General features: G+C 47.4%; 1 protein-coding gene across 5 annotated transcripts in view; it reads left to right on the top strand.

Annotated features, from left to right (window-relative positions):
• LOC121007830 (leucine-zipper-like transcriptional regulator 1 homolog) overlaps positions 1–18,687 on the top strand; it is a 43,680-nt gene extending 24,993 nt beyond the window's left edge. For 2 of the 5 annotated variants that reach the window (XM_040440064.1, XM_040440065.1), the window contains 7 exons: positions 7,764–7,972; positions 11,873–11,952; positions 13,100–13,178; positions 14,130–14,170; positions 14,252–14,372; positions 14,481–14,667; positions 17,079–18,687. In XM_040440064.1, the coding sequence (XP_040295998.1) occupies positions 7,789–7,972; positions 11,873–11,952; positions 13,100–13,178; positions 14,130–14,170; positions 14,252–14,372; positions 14,481–14,667; positions 17,079–17,676 (1,290 nt within the window). In that variant the 5' untranslated portion in view covers positions 7,764–7,788 and the 3' untranslated portion in view covers positions 17,677–18,687. Of the gene's footprint in view, positions 1–7,763; positions 7,973–11,872; positions 11,953–13,099; positions 13,179–13,209; positions 13,344–14,129; positions 14,171–14,251; positions 14,373–14,480; positions 14,668–17,078 lie in introns of those variants that run through there. The other 3 variants (XM_040440066.1, XM_040440068.1, XM_040440069.1) reach the window with 2 other exon arrangements.
• The last annotated feature ends 2,059 nt before the right edge of the window (positions 18,688–20,746 follow it).

Genomic DNA, 20,746 nt, shown 5'->3' with positions numbered 1-20,746 from the left:
GTTTGTTACTCCCCCCTCCCCCCACCTGTGCAGGTGATGATGTCACAAGGGGAGGAGTTATCCCATTATATATACTTGGTCACTTTGTATACCTGTACCCGCTGATAAAGGCATGCTAGCCGAAACGCGTCCTGGATTGAGGACATCTTTTGATTTGATGCAATAAACATCGTATACTTGAAGACACGATTGCTGGGATCTTCTTTGAATATTCGTGGAGATTTCTTCCTATCCCGTGCAACGCGCAATATTGAGTGAGCGCCGGCTGTTTTTCCTGTGTGTCAGTCTTCACTGCAGTTCTGGCATTCTATTTATGAACCAGGATGCTCAGGATGAACAGAGCTACAGGACCTGCTCATATCAGAAGATGCTGCAGTGCAGGGCATTGTGGGTAGACGCTTATGATATATTATTAACCCTGTGCTTGCCCTCTGGACTGAAGCTGCGTCTGATTATTGCGAGGCCGCGTGTTCCTTGCTCTGAGGTTTCATATCTTGTGGCGCCCTGGAATGTGGGTCAGCTGAGGCCGGAATGTTGTGCCTCCCCCGTCAGGACCCGTTTGGCGAGTTTTGGGGTATTTTACTTATTTTTCTTTGTTTGCAAGGTGACAGGTATTAACCGATACAAAGAGATACTAAAGAAGACAATCATTTAAAGGGGAATTACAGCAGGATCACTCCGAGCGGCCTGCCAGTGACTCCCCCCATGAACACCCCACAAGCCCCTCCACAAGTGCCGATCCGGATATGGTGGAAAGTAGAGTATGACCGGCTTCCCTGTGACAGGAGGAGTCACAGAGGAACCATCTCATCTGAGATGAACGAAGGGGAGCAAGCCAGTGACTTACTGCCGATATAGGCAGACCACGCAGTTGCTATGGGGCCCGCGGCACAGGGGGGGCCCGGAGCGCATGGAAGGCCCCGCCCCCTGCAATTTCTATGTACGCCCCTGCTCCGGGCCACTTCCATGCTCCCTCCAGTATCTGATCGCTGTCTCTTTCCGGCCTGAGCGCGCTGAGCCGCTGTCACGATGGATAGGCTGATGGGGGTAGTAGTTGTTTGTACTCCCTGGGCCGGCAGTGCAGTGGATGGGAAGACAGCACTAAATCCTCTGGGACACTCTCTACTGCAGGGAACACCAGCCGGATGGTGGTTCAGGTGCCCTTGATGGTGGTGGTGTTTAAGGTGCTTTGGTGGCTGGGCCCCTGTGTTCGTGACGCCAGCACCAGAAGGTGAAAATGTTGAGCGTAGTAGTAGAAATGATGAGGAGTCGGTTGTAATTAAACAGTTGAACATTTACTGAATCAGTTGTCTTCAGGTAGTCACTACAGATACAGTGCATTTGTATGATATGAGTGATGACTCAGAAATAGGTCAAGTATTATTCCTTTTATCAGGTTTAGGCAATTGTCAGTTGAGGAGTTCTCTTTAGGGCTGACACTTTACAGGCAAGACTTCTGTAATTATTCTAAGTCCAATCTCTAGCACTCTGGTACTAAATATGCTCCTGTCTACTTATCTTGAGCGATCCGATAAGGGCGTTCTCCCTCGTGGCAGGCAAACTCTCTGCGACATTATTTGCAGGATGCTCTCCTGAAGTAATCAGCTTTTTAGGTTTCCACTATATCCCGGAAGGCTCCTAGTGAATAAGGACAATTCTGCGCACTACTCATCCATTCGTGTCCCGGCACTCGGAGAGTTACTCTCAGGCACTGGTGCTGGTGAGGTCCATAGGCTGGATTCAGCTGTAGCCCTCACTAGGCTTGCTTCATATGTAGACATAGACATTACTGTCTGGTGCTTGGCTGCTGTAGATAAATGTTCGCTGTACTCTCTGAGCCTGGCCATGACCAAGGGGTAGAAATAGCAGACTACATGGTGGACGATGCCCGTTTCTCTCCTCCATACACTTGTTTCTCCTCTCCGCAATGCACTCTGTGCTAACTAACTTTATAAACACAGCCCTGGCTATATATATTATGTGGTGCCAGCACCACCTAGGGGCGAATGGGGGAAATGACATTGCCAGCCTGATAATAGGAAATACCATACAATGCAAATACATAGGCAGATGTTTAAAGTGTCCCATTTACAAACATATGTGGGACGCTGCATACCCCACTGCTAGAATATAAGTCGTCCTCAACGTTTGCAGTGATAGAAGCTGTGGATTTCTATGCCGTCTCCTGAAATACACCAAATACGCTTCACACTAGGGCTGCAGTAAACTATTATTTTAGAAATCAAGTATTCTATCGATTATTTTTTACGATTAATCAAGTAATTTAATAAGAAAAAATGAATTAATAGACTGTTTACCTTTATAAAAACTCATCTGTCCCCAACACTCTTTGTTCCCCCCTGTGCCATCAGCTCCACTATCCCCCTGTGCCTTCAGCTCCGCCCCCCCCCCCTGTGCCATCAGCTCTCCCCCCCCCAGTGCCATCAGCTGCCCCCCCAGTGCCATCAGCTGCCCCCCCAGTGCCACCAGCTTGCCCCCCAGTATCATCAGCTGCCCCCCCAGTGCCACCAGCTTGCCCCCCAGTATCATCAGCTGCCACCCCAGTGCCACCAGCTTGCCGCCCCCAGTGCTACCAACTTCCCCCAGTGCCACCAGCTTGCCCCCCCCCCCCCAGTGCCACCAACTGCCCCCCAGTGCCACCAGGTCCCCCTCCTAGCCATGACCCCAGCGACAGTACTTACCTTTCCTGTAGGGGCGCCGCTCCACAGCTCCTCCATATTCTTCTATGCGTCGGGTCACAGTGTGTGCTTACGTGCACTATGACCTGGTGATGTGTCAGAAAGAAAGTGCAGCGCGGTGCGGGCCGGCGGGTGACCACGGAGCGGTAAGTAATAGCAAGCGCTTCACTCCCGCTCTGTGGTCACATGACACAAACGAATCCTCGATGCAAAAGATTTGCATCGAGGATTTCTTTGTGTCGAATTACTCGATTCAGTCGAGTAATCGTTTCAGCCCTACTATACACACACAAATATGCGTATGCTAACGCAGAATACTATTATGGCACTTCGATAACCTCCTGTGAATAAAGGGTTAAGCATAATAATACACCTTAGGCATCATCACAGATACATTTTTCTTGGTTTCTGCTCTCATGGCGAAAGAGGGTAATTGGGCGTTGTAATCTTGGTGCTTGACAGGGACAAAAGGGCGGTGATCTCACATTTGCGGCAACAAAATTCCATGACATAGTCCTGAGACAAAGTCCATCCCTGATTTGGGGTACAAAATTTTTTTAATCCGGAGGGTTAAAGTGCAAAGGTTTCTGATTTATAAGAGCATGTGCGTTGCATAAGATAAGGCACAGAAAAGTCTTTCTGGGTTCAGTTCCTTGAACGTTGCATAAAATATTTGACTTAAAGTCCCAGACAACCTGAGAAGGGGGTGAAAAGGGAATAAATGGCGCAATTTGTCTGACAAAGGCGGAGTCCTTAGTAGAGTCCTTTAAAAGGGCAGAGGGCTCTATAGTGACTTAGGGGAAACTGCCACTGAAACTATAAGAGTTCCTCTGATAACAATGTCTCTGGCTCCATTTTAATATTGGCCAACCGGCCTACTTAGTCATAGGGGTCCGGACTAGATGGAACATCTGTAGGTAATGGGCTCCCGGATTCCCAAGACTCAGGGGGTGATGTTTCCCCAACACCTTCAGTCAGGCGTATGGTGGGTACAATGGGAAGGGGGGGTGTAAATGCTTCCTCACCTCGTCAAAGATGGAAGGATTTTTCTCCAATTTTTGTATCCTGGGCTTCGGCCCAACCATGGGTTTTTCGGCAATAAAGGGCTGTTTTTCAACGAGCTGGTACCACTGTAGCTGTGGGTCTTTGGTTGGTGACAAGAACAACGTCAGTAGATAGCTCTGTCTCCTCCTCGAACTCAGAGTCTTTAACAGGTTCCGGAACCTCAGATGGTTGCCCAGTTCACTAGACCGCAGTGGCATCCGGACCACGGGTGCCCTCCGCTGGGGTGAATTCCACAACCTCATTTGCATAAAGACTATGGAGCCAGCTGGAGAGTTCCTTTCGTTTGTCCGATCTACGGTTCACATAATAGTCCCGGTCAGTTTCCAGATTACGGATGAACCCAAACCCGCGCGTCTTTCAAAAAGACAGAACCCTGCCTAGTCTCCTCACTGGGACCGGAGTTTGTTCCAGGGGTTCCTCTAGGAGTTTACGAGTTATATCCTCATTGTACTTTCTACACGCGTGAGTGCGCTGTAGACGGGCCACCTTAATTTCAGCCGATAATTTGGCCCACAGTACAGCATGGGCAGCAACTGGCCACATAAGATCAGGTGCAGCTTGGTCCGGACCGGACCTTTTGGCTAAAATGGTTGCGATACACTGTTCAGGGGTGCTCTGACCTGCAGTGGTAAGCGGTCTAGGCGGTGGGTCCACACCACGCTCCATCCAATGTCGGTCCCAAAGGTCTCCAGCCTCCACGGATCATCGTTTGCATGGTAGGGTGGGCACTCCCCGCTCCCTCGGGTGCAGCTCCCGATGCAGGACCGGCTTGCTTTTCAGCCATGCTGCTCGCTTCTCTCAGCTCAGCGTCTACTGACGTGTTTAGCGTGCGCACGTACGTCACGCTCTTTTGGTGCGCAACCCTCCCCCTGGGTTCACTTTGCATAGGGGAACTGCCGGCATTGTTAGGACAATACAACATTGGTGGATGCACATTATTAATTACTTTGCATAAAGGGGTTGCAAAATAGATTTTCCCGCTCTGAAGGGAGTGTACCTCAATTTTCCCGCCGCTAGCAGGGTGTAACTCAAAGTTCTGGCACAGCAAATTAATCAGGAGGGTTCAATTGGAAGGTCAATTCACTGACAGCAAGCAGTCTTATTGACACAACAACATGCGATTTTTCCACTTTTGACACTGCGATTCGGTAGCAAGTGACTTGGGTAGTATGCCCATGTGACTTAAACAATTCCCCAGTTCAATAAAGACATTTAAAGTTTCCACTGTGTCAGCACATACAAAGTCTCTCAATTAGACAAATAGGGCTTATTCTCATAAGGCGCAGAGGATTTTGTATCCTGTTCGTGACACCAATTCTAAATGCAACGAGCCGAACTGCAGGGGAAACCCGTAAGGTGGGCCGATGGGGGTAGTAGTTCATGTACTCACGGTTATCAGAGCCTCCCTGGGCCGGCAGTGCAGTGGATGGGAAGACAGCACTAAATCCTCCAGGGCACGCTCGGTTACAGGGAACACCAGCCGGATGGTGGTTGAGGTGCTCTTGATGGTAATGGGTGTAAGGTGCTTTGGTGGCTGGGCCCCTGTTTTCGTGACGCCAGCACCGTAAGGTGAAAATGTTGAGCGTAGTAGTAGAAATGATGAGGAGTTGGTTGTAATTAAACAGTTGAACATTTGCTGAATCAGTTGTCTTCAGGTAGTCAGTACAGATACAGTGCATTTGTATGATATGAGTGATGAGTATTATTCCTTTTATCAGGTTTAGGCAATTGTCAGTTGAGGAGTTCTCTTTAGGGCTGACACTTTACAGGCAAGACTTCTGTAATTATTCTAAGTCCAATCTCTAGCACTCTGGTACTAAATATGCTCCTGTCTACTTATCTTGAGCGATCCGATAAGGGCGTTCTCCCTCGTGGCAGGCAAACTCTCTGCGACATTATTTGCAGGATGCTCTCCTGAAGTAATCAGCTTTTTAGGTTTCCACTATATCCCGGAAGGCTCCTAGTGAATAAGGACAATTCTGCGCACTACTCATCCATTCGTGTCCCGGCACTCGGAGAGTTACTCTCAGGCACTGGTGCTGGTGAGGTCCATAGGCTGGATTCAGCTGTAGCCCTCACTAGGCTTGCTTCATATGTAGACATAGACATTACTGTCTGGTGCTTGGCTGCTGTAGATAAATGTTCGCTGTACTCTCTGAGCCTGGCCATGACCAAGGGGTAGAAATAGCAGACTACATGGTGGACGATGCCCGTTTCTCTCCTCCATACACTTGTTTCTCCTCTCCGCAATGCACTCTGTGCTAACTAACTTTATAAACACAGCCCTGGCTATATATATTATGTGGTGCCAGCACCACCTAGGGGCGAATGGGGGAAATGACATTGCCAGCCTGATAATAGGAAATACCATACAATGCAAATACATAGGCAGATGTTCAAAGTGTCCAATTTACACACTGATGTGCGACGCTGCAACAGTGCCTTGCAGAATAAGCCCGTACATGATGAGCGGGTGTCGGGAGACTGGCAGCCGGGCTGTACCAGTGGTATGGCTGTGTGCTGGGCTTATAGGAGGAAGTGTTGCCGGGGCGAGGGGGCTGTACACAGGGGAGAACTGGCCCTGCCCCGGTGACTGGGCACATATAGCTATGAAAGCCTATGGTCACGTCTCTGGGATATTGCATGCCGTATTTGAACAGAAACTAGTATTTCTGGCCGGCCCTTGTTCACACTAAGCGTTGTCACTACCTCAGGGATCTGGCTGTGTACAGAAGCCATACACTGGAGTGTACCCATAGGCTTCTGTAGTGCAGACCTGTGCCAAAGATGTGTGTTTGCCCACTTGCATTGTGTTGTTACATGGACACTTGGAGCCCACCACCCTCAGTCTGTATGCTTCAGATGCATTGCCCAGAGGTTTGCTGAACCTAAAGGGGTATTCCAATAATAAATGGTCACCAGTCCTGGATGTGGGTCCTGGTGACTTGCTAATCCCCCACCCCATTCTGGTGATCAGTGACTACACCATTCCCAGCAGTTATCGCCTCTCCAATGAATACAGTAGGTTATAATTTGTCACTGGAATACCCCTTTAAGCCCCTTACACTCCATGTTTTATGATGTGTGGGAGTATAGGAAAGTGTTCTTTTTGATTATTCTTTTTTTTTTTGTACATTTTTCAGAAAAAGGAATTAAATGGAAATTAAGATGCAAGTGTATGCTGTGTTAGATTTTGTCTATCCCCCCCCCCCCCCCCATACTCCTTAGTCCTCTATGAGCCTACAGGCTCCCCCCCAGCACGTCAGTCACCTTGCAGGGGGGGTATGATTGGTGGCATCAGCGGTAAGGAGTTAAAGGGGTTATCCAACTTCTAAAATGCCCGGGCACCTTACTTACCTCACTCCCCAGCACCCGCATCACTCGTGGGGGCTTATTTTTTGCAGGACAAGTTGTACTTTTATATGGCATACAATGTAGTGGGACGCGGGCAAAAAATTCCAAATGGGGTGGAATTGGCAAATGGGGGTGTGGCAGGGGAGGGGCCAGGACAGGAGGTGGGATGGGCCAGGGGTGGGCAGTGGGCGGAGTTAGGGGCCCAATTCAGATTCTTGCTATGGGGCCCAATGATTTCTATGTACGCCCCTGGAGGAAGCTGTCTCATTGGATCACGACAGATTTGTCCGTCGCTGCAGCTTGTACAGGGAGGGGAGAGACCCAGATTTCCCAGATTCAGTAATTCCAGCTTTACTGTATTGCATGTTGAGGAGCCTGGGAAAGCTGGGTGGCATCCGCCGTTGACATTTTAATGGCAGCCATATTGGTTTTCAGCCGTTAAGCTAGTGTACCTCAGAGCAGCGCTCCAGTATAGTTCATCCCCCCAGACTCCTCATGTCTTCCGGTCAGGTCATGTGACTGGCGTTTCGTTCGGTTCGGTTCACCATAAGCGACATCCTCTGACATTTGCACACAGAAGGCGGTCGTCCCACAGATGGTTTATGTTACATTGTAACCACTGCTTTTGTGCATTCTCTTCTCCAGGCTGTAGGGGGCAGCGTGGGAGACCATGCCACAGAAGCCGCCGAGCATGATCACGGAGAGCGCTGACTGTGCCTGGGAGCCGCTGTCCCGCAGGGAGGAGGTGCCGTGTGACCGCTTCAAGCACGCCGCGGTGGCGTATGACGGCTATGTGTACATCCATGGCGGCCGGCAGGACAGCGTGCTGGGAGACTTCTGGAGATACAGTATAGGTGAGCGACATTTTACTTTCCACAGTTTTTTCCTCTGGATTGATCTGTGACGATCCACAAGCAGGTTTCATTCTCCGGGGTGACCCCAAGAGCTGACTCTCTGCTCCGGCCAAGACCTGAGTGGAGCAGCGGAGGCCGGAGAGGGAAGGAGCCAAGTGCTGGGTCGGGAAGCAGGCAAGTATGCTTCTCATCGCGGGTCTACCTGGAGAGAAGAATAATAGTCTGGACATGCTGGCAGTTGTAGTTCTCCCCTGTTATTATGGGGCATTGGTGGACATTACATGGATAGAGCTACAACTCCCAACATTTCTAGGACTTTATTATTGAGGACATTGCAGTGTGTGAGTATAATGAAAGAACTACAACTCCTAGTATTTGACAACTTTTATAGAGGGAACCGCTAAGCTCACGCACACTGCACAGGAGCTCCGCCCACGCGGTGACATCACTCAGGTCCTTCACCACTTCTCTGCACTGCTGAGCTCTGTCTTAATGAAATTGGCTGAAGTGGAATGAGCAAGATGAAAAGGCGGGGGAGGAGGAGAGAGCGTGGCTGCGGGGACCGAGGGCAGGACTTCTATAGCACTGCGGGCTCGTGGACGTGCCACCATTTCAGTGTGGTTAGGCCCCGCCCCTCTCCTGGACTTCCTGTTCAGTGTGTGATGACGTCAGACTCGTTCCCTCAGCCGTTCTGTAGCCGAAGATGGGGAGGACTAAGGGAAAGACGGCGCTTTGTCTTCAAGGTCTTTCCCAAACTCCTCAGGACAGCACCGTGTAGACGCAGCGCTGTGTGAGCTATGGATTTCATGTATTTGACTGATTTACGTTTTTTCAGGGTTTAGTTTCCCTTTAAACACCAGTGAAGATGTAGATTACATAATTGTATTAGTTTTCCGTTACATCATTTATAAACAGGGATGAGCGAACTTTGTGTTTTACAAGTTCGAAGTCGGGGTTCGGGTTTAATTACAATTCCATTATGGATTCCGTTACCACGAACCATAACGGAACGCATAACGGAATGTCTTTAAAAAGCGTTCCGTTATGCAATCCGTCATAGAATTGCGTTACGGCTCGTGGTCAGGGCTGTGGAGTCGGTAGATAAATGGTCCGACTCCGACTCCGAAGTTTTTGGTACTTCCGACTCCTCTGTATTTAATATGTGACTGTATTTGATACATTCCTTCAAGGAAAGAAAGGCCACGTACGTGTCATTACCACAGAACTACTGGCCAGGAGCCGCTGCCTTCTCCGTTGTGCGGATCTTCTGCTGAAGATCGGGCAGTGGGCAGTGGGGGGGGATCCAGGACGGGGAAGGGGCATTTATTGTAAAACCTGATTTCCCAGTAGAATCCCACAGTCCTGTGTAAAGGTTCAGCTACAATCTGAGGTCACAGGTTTTATGACCTCGGCTGAATGACGGCAGTTTTTCCGATGGTTTCCAGCTTCAGTCTTGAGCTATTGTCCATCCATTCCCTTCACTGATACAAGTGTCTCTAGTCCTGCAATAAACATAGTTACTTATCAGTCAGAGGCGAGGTTAACGATGGGCGCTGCGTTCCCTGTAACAGCGGAAGACAACACAGCGGAAAGTATAAGTATCGCCGCTCCTTAACTGTGCGTTGCGTGAAATATAGTGAAGCATATGAAAAGCTTCTTCACGGTCGCTTAACGCGTTCGTTTTGCGGTAACGTGACGCACCGCATGCATTAGCCTTTATTCTTACAGTAGAGAAGTATCGTATTTTTCGCAAAAGTGGAGGAAAAATAGCAGTGCGTCTTATGGGGCGAATGCTGCGACCGTCCGGCGAATAGGCTGAGAGGGAGGAGGGGCTGGGGCCGGCATCTGTAATGGCAGCGGGGCCCGGTGCAGTCACTGTATTCTACTACCCCGGGCCCCGCTCACTGTAGTATACGGTAATCATATCTAACTTGTGGGTATTGTTAGAGTATTCCAATCATCTTAAATCCAGCGCTGTACTACTTACTACTAACGTATTGGCATCAGGAGGCCGGGCGGGCGCTCGTAGCGTAGCTCACTACGTCACGCGCCCGCTCCGCCCACTGTATGAATGAAGCAGGCACCGGGCCCCGCTGCCATTACAGAAACAGATGCCACCCACAGATGCCCCCATAACAGTGCCACCCACAGATGCCCCCATAAATACGGTAATTAATTATAACTTTTTGTGAATTGGGACATTTAAACTTGATTTTTTTTTTATTCCAATTTAAATCTAGTAGGAGTCGGGGTCGGTTCATTTATTGCCAACTCCGACTTCAGGTACCCAAAATTGCCTCTGACTCCTCGACTCTGACTCCACAGCCCTGCTCGTGGTAACAGAATCCATAACGGAATTGTAATACTGCCCGAACTCGAAATTGTAAAACACAAGTTCGCTCATCCCTATTTATAATTATAACCATTCCATGATGTCACCAGAGTTCCACTTTAACCCTTTCCTGCACTATGTTATGGGGCACAGAGACTGTACCCAGGATACCATGATTGACAGCTGTTCTCCGAAGAAAACCATGAACCCAACCATTTAACTTTTTGTCCTCCGACGACATGGCTGGACGTACTCCAACGACTAGATGGCTGTCTGTCGAGATTTTTGTCATTTTACTGGAAATAGTGCACTGACGGGAGGCAGGTGAGGAGGTGCGCTGACGGGAGGCAGGTGAGGAGGTGCGCTGACGGGAGGCAGGTGAGGAGGTGCGCTGACGGGAGGCAGGTGAGGAGGTGCGCTGACGGGAGGCAGGTGAGGAGGTGCGCTGACGGGAGGCAGGTGAGGAGGTGCGCTGACGGGAGGCAGGTGAGGAGGTGCGCTGACGGGAGGCAGGTGAGGAGGTGCGCTGACGGGAGGCAGGTGAGGAGGTGCGCTGACGGGAGGCAGGTGAGGAGGTGCGCTGACGGGAGGCAGGGGAGGAGGTGCGCTGACGGGAGGCAGGGGAGGAGGTGCGCTGACGGGAGGCAGGGGAGGAGGTGCGCTGACGGGAGGCAGGGGAGGAGGTGCGCTGACGGGAGGCAGGGGAGGAGGTGCAGGGGAGGGGGTGCACTGACGGGAGCCAGCGGAGGGGGTGCACTGACGGGAGCCAGGGGAGGGGGTGCACTGACGGGAGCCAGGGGAGGGGGTGCACTGACGAGAGCCAGGGGAGGGGGTGCAGGGGAGGAGGTGCACTGACGGGAGGCAGGGGAGGGGGTGCACTGACGGGAGGCAGGGGAGGGGGTGCACTGACGGGAGGCAGGGGAGGGGGTGCACTGACGGGAGGCAGGGGAGGGGGTGCACTGACGGGAGGCAGGGGAGGGGGTGCACTGACGGGAGGCAGGGGAGGGGGTGCACTGACGGGAGGCAGGGGAGGGGGTGCACTGACGGGAGCCAGGGGAGGAGGTGCAGGGGAGGAGGTGCACTGACGGGAGGCAGGGGAGGAGGTGCAGGGGAGGGGGTGCACTGACGGGAGGCAGGGGAGGAGGTGCAGGGGAGGAGGTGCACTGACGGGAGCCAGGGGAGGGGGTGCACTGACGGGAGCCAGGGGAGGGGGTGCACTGACGGGAGCCAGGGGAGGGGGTGCACTGACGGGAGCCAGGGGAGGAGGTGCACTGACGGGAGGCAGCGGAGGAGGTGCACTGACGGGAGGCAGGGGAGGAGGTGCAGGGGAGGAGGTGCACTGACAAGAGCTTGTCAGTCAGACTAGGGGACCCAGTTGGTGAATATACTGGACTCCTAAAATGGTCAGGCAGGTGAAGCCATTCTGACATAGATTTTCTAGGTAAGTCCACTGGCTTCATCAGGTCTAAGAGATCGATTTTGTAATGTATGAACAATGTATTGTATATTGTAACGACTCCTGTTTCCTGCTCGCACGTCGTCACTCACGGTCTCTGCTCTGGTTCCAGCTCTCAGCCGATGGGAACAGCTTCCCAGCTGCAGACGAGCTCCGGATAAACTGGAAGGACACTCCATGGTGGCCCACGAGGTGAGCGTGTGTTTATTATGTATATATTGTGTCATTCTGGAGACTTCCCTGTGTCAGGGAGACTTAAGGGGTTAAAGGGCTCATCCATTTTGTGGCAGTTGCCCGATTAGGACAGTAATAAAGGGGCTCTCCACATTGTGACACGTCCTTATATCATACACAGAAGAGCACAGTTTGACCCCCTACAACCACTCTATATTGTGGGGCCCTTTATTGGGTAAACTGGACATTCCCTTTGAACAGATACCTGTGTTAGGAAAAGGGGGCAGGGCTGTGACAACTTCAGTGTCGCTGAAAACCAGTGCCACAGTTATGACAGCCATAGAGACATCAATCACAATTCCATAATTAATAATCACGGGGCGGGGGAGGGGATGCCTCTGGCAATAAATGATCCATCTGAGTATATCTTTGTGTCCTGTCATGGTGGCCTGCAGCCAAGAGTCCGCCATTCTCCGTAGAGTAGGAAATGTCGGAGATCGGGGCTTTTTCCATCCACAGGCATACATTATGTTTCGTCGTTGACAAACAATCAAACCACAGTTCACACTGCAACTTTGTTGCAATACTGTTCAGTTGCATCATGGGAGTAGAATAGAACACAGTAACTGTGAGGGGACTTTCACACTAGCGTTAGAAGAATCCGGCAGGCAGTTCTGTTGCCGGAACTGCCTGCTGGATCCGGAAATCCGTATGCAAACCGATATCTTTTTTTTCCGGATCCGGTAGACTTATTCCTTGAAATACTGGATCCGTCTTTCCGGTATCATCCAGAATAACAGATCTGGTATTTTTTTTTTTCACAGCTAGAAAACACTTTGCATACTGGAAAACCGGATCCTGCGATGCGGTAATTTATGGAACACTTGGTACCGGATCCGGCATTAATACATTTCAATGGAAAAGTGCGGTAGTGTTCCGGGATTTTGTCCGGAAAAAATACCGCAGCATGCTGCAATATTTTGTCCGGTCAAATACCGTACCAGGGACGGAACTGAAGACGTCCTGATGCATCCTGAACGGATCGCTCTCCATTCAGAATGCATTGGGACAAAACTGATGCGTTATTTTCCGGTATTGAGCCCCTTTACCGCATTTCAATGCTAGTGTGAAAGTACCCTAACTTCCTCTTGTTCTCTCTCCGCAGGGTGTGCTCTATGTATTCGGGGGAATGGTGGACTTTGGGGCCAATCGGGACAATACCCCGCTCTGGATGTACGCGACGGGTGAGCATCATGTGACCAGAGAACTGCGAGAGGTTAATAGGAAAGAATGACGTGTGACGGCTGGAAAGGGCAGCATGTGTTCACTGGACCCCCGGAGCCTAATGTATTACTGTACAGACCTGAGAGGGGGTGGAGCTCCTGAGTCTGTGCCCCGCCCCCGAACAGGTTAATACGGGTCATACATGAATTGTAATACAATATGTTATAAATTTAAACCAAAAAGGGGTTGGGTCCCTTTAAGAATGTTTCAAAAAGAATCTTTTGAATTGTTACATTTTGTATAATGCAGGGGTACTCAAGTGCTTACCTGGGTCTGCTGTAAGGAGAGACAACACCAGTAGGCCAACCTAATCCCCAGTAAGAGTGCCCCTTTAGTGCCTCCCCGCACTGGAAAAATCTCCTCTTAGTGCCACCTATCAATAATGATGCCAAGTATGATATCTCTTTAGTGCCCCCCACAGAGTGTGATGTCCCCTCAGTGCCCCCTAACAGCAGTGTGATCCCTTGGTGTCCCCACACAGTGTGATGCTCCTTTAGTGCCCCCCTCAAACAGTATAGTGCCCCCTTAAATGGCCCCGCCCACACATAGTGATGCCCCTTAGGTGCCTCCCCTGCAGAGGGGTGCACCACCAATGAGGCCAGGTGAGGTGGTCGCCTCAGGCAGCACCAGGTAGGGGCAAAAAGGGGGGGACAGCCAAAGAGCCACGGGGTGAAGGGAAGGGGTTAGGTTAAGAAATTGGCATTGGGAAGGGGGGGTGTGCTGTTTCAGGTTTCGCCTCAGGCAGCAGCAAGGCTAGGTGCACCCCTTGTTTACTTCACGACTCTTCTCACCGTGGGCAATAAATAACTAAATAATAAAAGGTCGGTCACCAGATAATGAATAAGACATGAGAGCAGAGGAATGAAACGCGTCATGTATCATGTGATTATTATTATTATCTGTCCCATCAGACACAAGACGATGGTGTGAGTTCAAGGCCCAGGAAGGACAGGTAAATATTACTGTATGTCGGGACGAGGCTGCTCCTCGGGGGTGGAGCAATGCAGGTTCAAAACTTGTTTATGTGTTACAGGAAAATAGACCCACGAACAGAAAGGGGCACAGTGCGGTCGTGAACCAGTCGGCCATGTTTGTGTACGGAGGCTACTTCGATATTGAGGGGGCGGTGGAGGAATTCTGGGTGTATTATTTTGGTAATCTGCAGAGTGTGAACTTGTGTCTGTCCTTAAGAGAATCTCTGTTCCTCTTCTAAATGTCTGTCCTGATATAACATTAGATGGTTGTCGTCTCACCCTTGTCAGATACACAGAAGTGGTCTCAGCTGTGCCCTCACACACGGGGCATGGGCCCGGGGCCACGACATGGACACTCCTGTGTTACCCATAATGCTGCCATGTTCCTGTTCGGTGGACTAAAGAATATGGCCGAACAAAATGACTTCTGGAGATTTGATTTTCGGAGACACAACTGGTCAGTCATCAAAACCAGGTGAGACAAGTATTATAGTGCAGTATTATAGTAGTTATATTCCTGTACATAGGAGCAGTATTATAGTAGTTATATTCTTGTACATAGGAGGCAGTATTATAGTAGTTATATTCTTGTACATAGGAGCAGTATTATAGTAGTTATATTCTTGTACATAGGAGCAGTATTATAGTAGGTATATTCCTGTACATAGGAGGCAGTATTATAGTAATTATATTCTTGTACATAGGAGCAGTATTATAGTAGTTATATTCTTGTATATAGGAGGCAGTATTATAGTAGTTATATTCTTGTACATAGGAGCAGTATTATAGTAGTTATATTCCTGTACATAGGAGGCAGTATTATAGTAGTTATATTCTTGTATATAGGAGCAGTATTATAGTAGTTATATTCTTGTACATAGGAGGCAGTATTATAGTAGTTATATTCTTGTACATAGGAGCAGTATTATAGTAGTTATATCCTTGTACATAGGAGCAGTATTATAGTAGTTATATTCTTGTACATAGGAGCAGTATTATAGTAGTTATATTCTTGTACATAGGAGGCAGTATTATAGTAGTTATATTCTTGTACATAGGAGCAGTATTATAGTAGTTATATTCTTGTACATAGGAGCAGTATTATAGTAGTTATATTCTTGTACATAGGAGCAGTATTATAGTAGTTATATTCTTGTACATAGGAGCAGTATTATAGCAGTTATATTCTTGTACATATAAGCAGTATTATAGTAGTTATATTCTTGTATATAGGAGCAGTATTATAGTAGTTATATTCCTGTACATAGGAGCAGTATTATAGCAGTTATATTCTTGTACATAGGAGGCAGTATTATAGTAGTTATATTCTTGTACATAGGAGCAGTATTATAGTAGTTATGCAAAAACACAAATGCAATAGCACTCTGCAACCAGCACTCTGCCCTGCCTCTATGCTGGATGCAGAGTGCTATTGCATTTGTGTTTTTGCGTTTGTATGTGTATTTCGCCATAGCGATATGCACCTACATACAGGGTTGTGCTGACTGAATCCCCCACATTATAGTAGTTATATTCTTGTACATAGGAGGCAGTATTATAGTAGTTATATTATTGTACATAGGAGCAGTATTATAGTAGTTATATTCTTGTACATAGGAGCAGTATTATAGTAGTTATATTCTTGTACATAGGAGGCAGTATTATAGTAGTTATATTCTTATACATAGGAGCAGTATTATAGTAGTTATATTCTTGTACATAGGAGGCAGTATTATAGTAGTTATATTCTTGTACATAGGAGCAGTATTATAGTAGTTATAGTCTTGTACATAGAAGCAGTATTATAGTAGTTATATTCTTGTATATAGGAGCAGTATTATAGTAGTTATATTCTTATACATAGGAGCAGTATTATAGTAGTTATATTCTTATACATAGGAGGCAGTATTATAGTAGTTATATTCTTGTACATAGGAGCAGTATTATAGTAGTTATATTCTTGTACATAGGAGGCAGTATTATAGTAGTTATATTCTTGTACATAGGAGCAGTATTATAGTAGTTATATTCTTGTACATAGGAGCAGTATTATAGTAGTTATATTCTTGTACATAGGAGCAGTATTATAGTAGTTATATTCTTGTACATAGGAGGCAGTATTATAGTAGTTATATTCTTGTACATAGGGGGCAGTATTATAGTAGTTATATTCTTGTACATAGGAGCAGTATTATAGTAGTTATATTCCTGTACATAGGAGGCAGTATTATAGTAGTTATATTCTTGTACATAGGAGGCAGTATTATAGTAGTTATATTCTTGCACATAGGAGCAGTATTATAGTAGTTATATTCTTGTACATAGGAGGCAGTATTATAGCAGTTATATTCTTGTACATAGGAGCAGTATTATAGTAGTTATATTCTTGTACATAGCAGTATTATAGTAGTTATATTCTTGTACATAGGAGCAGTATTATAGTAGTTATATTCTTGTACATAGGAGGCAGTATTATAGTAGTTATATTCTTGTACATAGGGGGCAGTATTATAGTAGTTATATTCTTGTACATAGGAGCAGTATTATAGTAGTTATATTCCTGTACATAGGAGGCAGTATTATAGTAGTTATATTCTTGTACATAGGAGGCAGTATTATAGTAGTTATATTCTTGCACATAGGAGCAGTATTATAGTAGTTATATTCTTGTACATAGGAGGCAGTATTATAGCAGTTATATTCTTGTACATAGGAGCAGTATTATAGTAGTTATATTCTTGTACATAGCAGTATTATAGTAGTTATATTCTTGTACATAGGAGCAGTACTATAGTAGTTATTTTCTTATACATAGGGGAAGTGTTATATGTACAATATTTTCTTGCATCTTAATCTGGTTCTTTTCTCTACATTTTCTGTCTGAAGTTTTGGCCCCCCGAAATTGGTTGGACATGGTTCTGTGATCCATCAGGGCTGCCTGTGGATAGTCGGAGGAGGTTTACCATCTCGCACTCCAGCTCACAATTTATGGAGATATCACTTTGCTTCTTGTTCTTGGAAGAAATTCTCGAGAGTAAAGCAGCGGGTGGACTGTGCGCGGGTGTATCATTGTGTGGTGGCGGTGGGCGGTAGATCCACATCTGGTGGCAGGAGCTCCTCTTTGTGCAGTGAACACCCGGAGGCGCTGGGTGGTGACTCCTCCGCGGAGAAGCTTTACTCCTTCCTTACTTTGGGCTCTAACAAAGTCTCCACGCTCTCCGCCTGCAACCTCATAGAGATGAAAACTTTTAATGAGCGTCCGGCGCCCACCGCGCTCTGCTCGTGCTCGTTCTCCACAGGCGCCGATGAGCAGCGCTTGCTGACTGGTTACGAGAACGAGTCTTTCACGCTCCTGGAGGAGGGTTATCCGCAGACCGCACCGTCCTGTGGGGATCCAGCGGAGGAGGAGTTCTTCCTGATGATCGGGGGGAAGCCGCTCTCCAGACATTGTGAGATCTCCATAGGTCGGGTTATGATGAAATAGTGAAAATCAGAGAGACATCGTCTGGATTATCTGTTACATTACAATACGAATCACCATTGACGGCGAGTGAGGGGTGACCTGTGTGTTACCATGGTTACAGCACTGCGGTCCCTGGCATCCAGGTGGCGCCTCCACATCTAGACCATGAATGAAGTTCTGATGTTGGACGGACGTGTGGAAAGAATCTTTATATGTTTCTCAGACCTAACGCAAAATGCTGCATTTACAGGAGCAATGGTGCTTTTAAAGGGACACTACACCTGTAATCTGTGGAGGTGTAGTATGCGGTATGTTATTCTGTGTTAGCAGCTGTTCCAGGCTGACCGCAGTGTGACAAGTTAGTAGAGGTGCAGATCCCCTCCATTTATAATGCTATTGTGAAATTTAGATTACTGGCCCTTTAAATCTTGGCTAGATGTAATTCTATATAGAAGCTGCAGCTGATCCTTGGAGGGAGCGTCTCATAGGACAGACTGCTTGATGCGCAGGTTAATTAATAAATGACCCCCACTATAATCAGACATGAGCCACGTCTCCACCCCGGACTGGTGCTGCAGGAAGCCCCCTGACCACATAGCCTACTCGGGCAAACGCACGTCACTGAGGGGGGGCCGCGCCTGTTCATAGACTTCATGGACCACCATTCATTTGATCAACTTATGAGACAATCCCTTTACGGAAAAGCAAATGGGGTAAACAAGTGCCTTTTGAGCTGCAGGATACATGGCAGCAAAGGGAAAACTGTAAAAAAAAAACGCCATAACACAAGGAGCTGTACGGGAAGCCTCAGTAGTGCAGACCGCCGTCTTCCATATTTATGTGCCAAATATACAATTGCCATGTTATCCAGGGACATCATCCAGTGCCTTACATTGGGATCTGAAAGAGAATGTTACCTATTGTTTAAATCATGTTTTTATGTTAAACACATTTTTGATGGTTATTTTTAATCTTCCATGTCAATATCTATATTTAAACAAAACCATAAAATCCTGCAGTTTTTGCACTGGCCGCTATGTCTAATAATTGGCGACACTTCTCAGTCTGTACAGATCACTTTACCGCAGTTATCTGCTTAGCTATCATTCTAATCCTGCCTGTAATGATACCACCCAGGTGTATAGATAAGACAAGCTCTGACAATCACCTGTTGTGAATGGTGGTTCCCATCTATTCTGTCCTTGTACAATGACCTCCGCACAGGTCACAACGCCCAGAAAACGCTCTCCATAGAAGTTATTGAGGTCCCCTCCTGACCATTGTGTCTACGGCTCATGTGGCTGCCATAAAGCAAATCTTTGAAATGCTGTTAATAAAAGCTCAGGCAAGATGGCCGCCCCCCATAATAATGATGTTCAGGAAATAGAATTTAAAAAGTCTAATCAAAAAATATAAACATTAGAAGAAAAAAAAAAAAAAAAAAAAAAAGGACGAGTTGCTATTTGGTTCAACTGGCAGAAAAAAGAATTGATGTTTCCATTAAAAGGGAAGTGAACACAAAAGCCTATAGGGAAAGGCGAGGGGTCCCTGCCCCCATGCAGAAAATCTGCCCACAAAAAAGCTAATAAATCCGCGCTATTTATCGAGGTTTTTATTGTGGCTTTTGGTGCAGGTTTTATGTTAACAACCCTATTGAAGTCCTTGGGGAAGACCACCCAAGGTGCGGAGCCGCACAAACCATCGACATGCTGTGGATTTTAAAATCTGCACAGAAGAAAAAAAAAAAAGCGAAGTGTACATGAGGTTTGGCAATCTCCCTCACTTTGCCGCTGCTTTTTCCAGCAGGAGAATCCGCATCGCGTGCAGGTGCCCTGAATGTGCCGCTGCTCACCGTAATGCCACAGATGTAATGCCACGATTATCGGATTGTTATTGTGAGAAATATCTCTTAGGGCTCATGCACACGAACGTATTTTCTTTCAGTGTCTATTCCATTTTTTTTGCGGACCGTATATGGAACTATTCATTTCAATGGGTCTGCAAAAAAACGGAAGTTACTCCGTGTGCATTCCGTTTCTGTAAGTCTGTATTTCCGTTCCGGAAAAAAATAGAACGTGTCCTATTATTGTCAGCATTACGGACAAGGATTGGACTGTTCTATGAATGGCCAGCTGTTCAGTGCCGCAAAATACGGAATGCACACGGACGTCATCCGTGTGTTTTTTGCGGATCGCTAAATACATACGGTCGTGTGCATGAGCCCTTAGGGTGTATGGCGTTAAGAGAGGGGGGGGGGAAGCAGTGTAAAAGCAGCCTGCAGTGTAAAGAATGGGGATTTTTCTGCTGGCTGTGGTCGGGGATATACATTCATTGCCACTGTTTATCTTTCCTATGTATTTAGCATAAAGGATACATTGTATTTACATGGACTTGACCTCACCATAGCAACTAGAGAGGAGCGAATTTCACGTTATGAAATTTGTTCACGCTTCGTTTGGTGGTAAAAGCAGAATTGCGTTATGGATTCCGTTACCACGGATCATAACGCAATTCTATGACTGGATGCATAACGGCATTCCGTTATAATAGAAGTCTATGGGCTGCAGAACGGATCCGTCCTGATCCCATTATGCAGCCCGTAGCCTTCTATTATAACAGAATGCCGTTATGCATTACGTCATTGAATTGCATTATGATCCGTGGTAACGGAATCCATTACGCAATTCTGCTTTTACCACCAAATGAAGAGTGAAATATTTTTAAAATATGAAATTCGCTCGTCTCTAATAGCAACCATTGTTTACACTGCTGGCTGCATTCAGAGGACTGGAAACCAGTGCAATATGGAGGAAAGCATTCTCTAATATACAGTATTCATCCCTTAGTAAAGAGCCTGGGCAGTAGCTATAGTTCATGAATAGAATGCCAGCAATACAGTGTAGACTGACATGAGCAGTAGAAAACAGAAGTGGATGCAGTCTACAGAATTACATGGCATTCAGGACCTGTGGAAAGCTGGGTGACAACCTGATCGGGATTGTCACCCAGCATCTCGAGCAGGAATGAGGGAGAACTGGTGAGCGGGCGCGTCTGGCGCAATCCCTCTCATTCTGCCCACTAACCACTTATT

This window comes from Bufo bufo, chromosome 7 (assembly GCF_905171765.1).
Source record: "Bufo bufo chromosome 7, aBufBuf1.1, whole genome shotgun sequence".
Classification (NCBI taxonomy): Eukaryota; Metazoa; Chordata; class Amphibia; order Anura; family Bufonidae; genus Bufo; species Bufo bufo.
This window is presented reverse-complemented; position numbering and strand designations above follow the sequence as displayed.